Source organism: Penaeus chinensis, chromosome 32 (assembly GCF_019202785.1).
Source record: "Penaeus chinensis breed Huanghai No. 1 chromosome 32, ASM1920278v2, whole genome shotgun sequence".
Lineage (NCBI taxonomy): Eukaryota > Metazoa > Arthropoda > Malacostraca > Decapoda > Penaeidae > Penaeus > Penaeus chinensis.
The window spans coordinates 26,228,386-26,230,885 of NC_061850.1; the positions used below are offsets into that span (position 1 = coordinate 26,228,386).

Below are 2,500 nucleotides of genomic sequence, written 5' to 3' on the forward strand. Positions count from 1 at the left end.
CCTCCTTCCTCCTCTCTCCTCCTCCTCTCCTCCCCTCCTCCTCCTCCTTCCTCCTCCTCCTCTCCTCCTCCTCCTCCTCCATCCTCCTTCTTCCTCCTCTCCTTCTCTCCTTCCTTCTCCTCCTCCTCCTCTTCTCTACCCCCCTTCTCCTCCTCTCCTGCCCTCCTCCTCTTCCTCCTCCTCCTCCTCCTCCTCACCTCCTCCCTCCTCCTCTCCTCCTCCCTACCCTCCTTCATCTTCCTCTCTTCTTTTTCTGCTTTTCCTTCTCCTCCTCCTCCCTATTCTCCTTCATTATGTTTCTCCCTTTCCTTCTCCATTTCCCTCTCCTCTTCCTTTCATCATCTGCTCTTTCTTTGCCTGCTGCTTTTACTACTCACCGTCGCCTATCTTTCTCTGTCTTCCTCCTCCACCTCAGTCATGTATGTGACAGATGAAATCTATGTTGCAAATCAATAATCAGTGATGCGAATAATGAAAAGTGATAGGTACAAAGCATGTTGCAATTGAATATCTGACATTTAACTGCGGCGGTGGTCGATTATGGTATCAGATGCTTCATTAATAAATACAATCCGCGGTGTGCAAAGCAACACGTCTTTTTGTGCATGACGCTGAAGAAAGACCGCTGCGAAGCGTGTTGCAAATTGGTGGCAGGGTTTTGATGGGTGAATTGTACAAGTAACCTATATATATGTGTGTGTGTGTGTGTGTGTGTGTGTGTGTGTGTGTGTGTGTGTGTGTGTGTGTGTGTGTGTGTGTGTGTGTGTGTGTGTGTGTGTGTGTGTGTTATATAATTATAGATTTATATATTGTAATTATATATATATATTTAAGGCACGGTTCGCCAACCTACAGTAGCTTATCACAGGAAAGAGCTGCGTGGTAGTTAAACCTGATCACCTGGTTTGGTTGTATTGGTACGATAGTTAGGCTGGGGTTTCGGGATCGGCGGGTTATTACTGTTGATGATGATTTGTTTGTTTCTGTTTCTCCCTCCCCCCCTTCACTCCGTCTTCTCCATTTCCTCCTCTCACCCTTTCTTTCGGTCTTTATCTCCTCCCCCTACTTTCCTTTTCTTGTTCTTGTTTTTCCTCTCCCTCTCTCCCTCCTCCTTCTTCTTCATCCTCTTCTTCTTCATCCTCTTCTTCATCCTCTTCTTCTTCTTCTTCTTCTTCTTCTTCTTCTTCTTCTTCTTCTTCTTCTTCTTCTTCTTCTTCTTCTTCTTCTTCTTCTTCTTCTTCTTCTTCTTCTCTCTCCTCTTCCTCTTCCTCTTCCTCTTCCACCTCCACCTCCACCTCCTCCTCCTCCTCCTCCTCCTCCTCCTCCTCCTCCTCCTCCTCCTCCTCCTCCTCCTCCTCCTCCTCCTCCTCCACCTCCACCTCCTCCTCCTCCTCCTCCTCCTCCTCCTCCTCCTCCTCCTCCTCCTCCTCCTCCTCCTCCTCCTCCTCCTCCTCCTCCTCCTCCTCCTCCTCCTCCTCCTCCTCCTCCTCCTCCTCTATTTGCCCAGCTTGCCAATCAGCTGGAAAAGACAGTTCCTGTTAAAAACCCATGACGTAACACCCGTCTGTTTCTCTCGCCCCCGCAGACCAGCCGCACCGCCCTTGGGAGATGTCACTCTGAGTATGGAAGAGTCGTCACAAGGGTAAGTCATCGCTGTTGGTTATCGTGGTCATCGTTGCTGCTGCTGTTTTCAGTAAGGGCGTCATATTTGTCATATTTGTCATTGTTGTCTTTACGGTTGTCATCGTCATCGTCAGTATTATCATCCTTCAGTATCATCACCATTGATATTAGTAATGTTATTGTTATTGATATTATTATCATATATTTATAATCAATCATCATTATTATTATTTTACTATTATTATTATTATTATTATTATTATTATTATTAGTAGTAGTAGTAGTAGTAGTAGTAGTAGTAGTAGTAGTTGTAGTAATTGAATTACGTAGTATTTAAGTTTGTGTATTTAATTTTTAAAGTTTGTTGATGTTTGCGTATCGTCATTGTTATAATGTTACATTATCTGGTTGGCTGTTGCTCTTGATAGGTGCAGGTCTATGTTACCTTGATAAGTTGTTGAAGAGATTGCATTAGTTTAGATTTAATTTTTATTATTCTTGCCAGTGGTTGTTACGGAGAAATAATCAAATGTGACACGGAAAAATTAATGGATGCAACAAGAGTATTCAACTCCTTAGGGTTATGTGGCGGGGGTACTCTGCAATCGCCTGCTCGGGCTTATCGGTCGTTGGGCTTATTTTTTGCCAATTTGCAGACGCAAAAGCACACAGAAAGAACAGACACGGCCCACGCACGCACACAAACAAAATTAATTACAGTTATATTTAGAAGGGAACACTAAAATGTTACTTTATTGGTAGTGCTCTCTCTCTCTCTCTCTCTCTCTCTCTCTCTCTCTCTCTCTCTCTCTCTCTCTCTCTCTCTCTCTCTCTCTCTCTCTCTCTATATATATATATATATATATGTATATATATG

At 44.0% G+C, this 2,500-nt stretch overlaps 1 protein-coding gene across 1 annotated transcript in view; it reads left to right on the forward strand.

Moving 5' to 3' along the window:
- LOC125042377 (kinesin light chain-like) overlaps positions 1-2,500 on the forward strand; it is a 123,204-nt gene that overhangs the window by 10,190 nt on the left and 110,514 nt on the right. The window contains 1 exon segment of the mRNA XM_047637958.1: positions 1,586-1,642. Coding sequence (XP_047493914.1) covers positions 1,623-1,642 — 20 coding nt within the window. The 5' untranslated portion in view covers positions 1,586-1,622.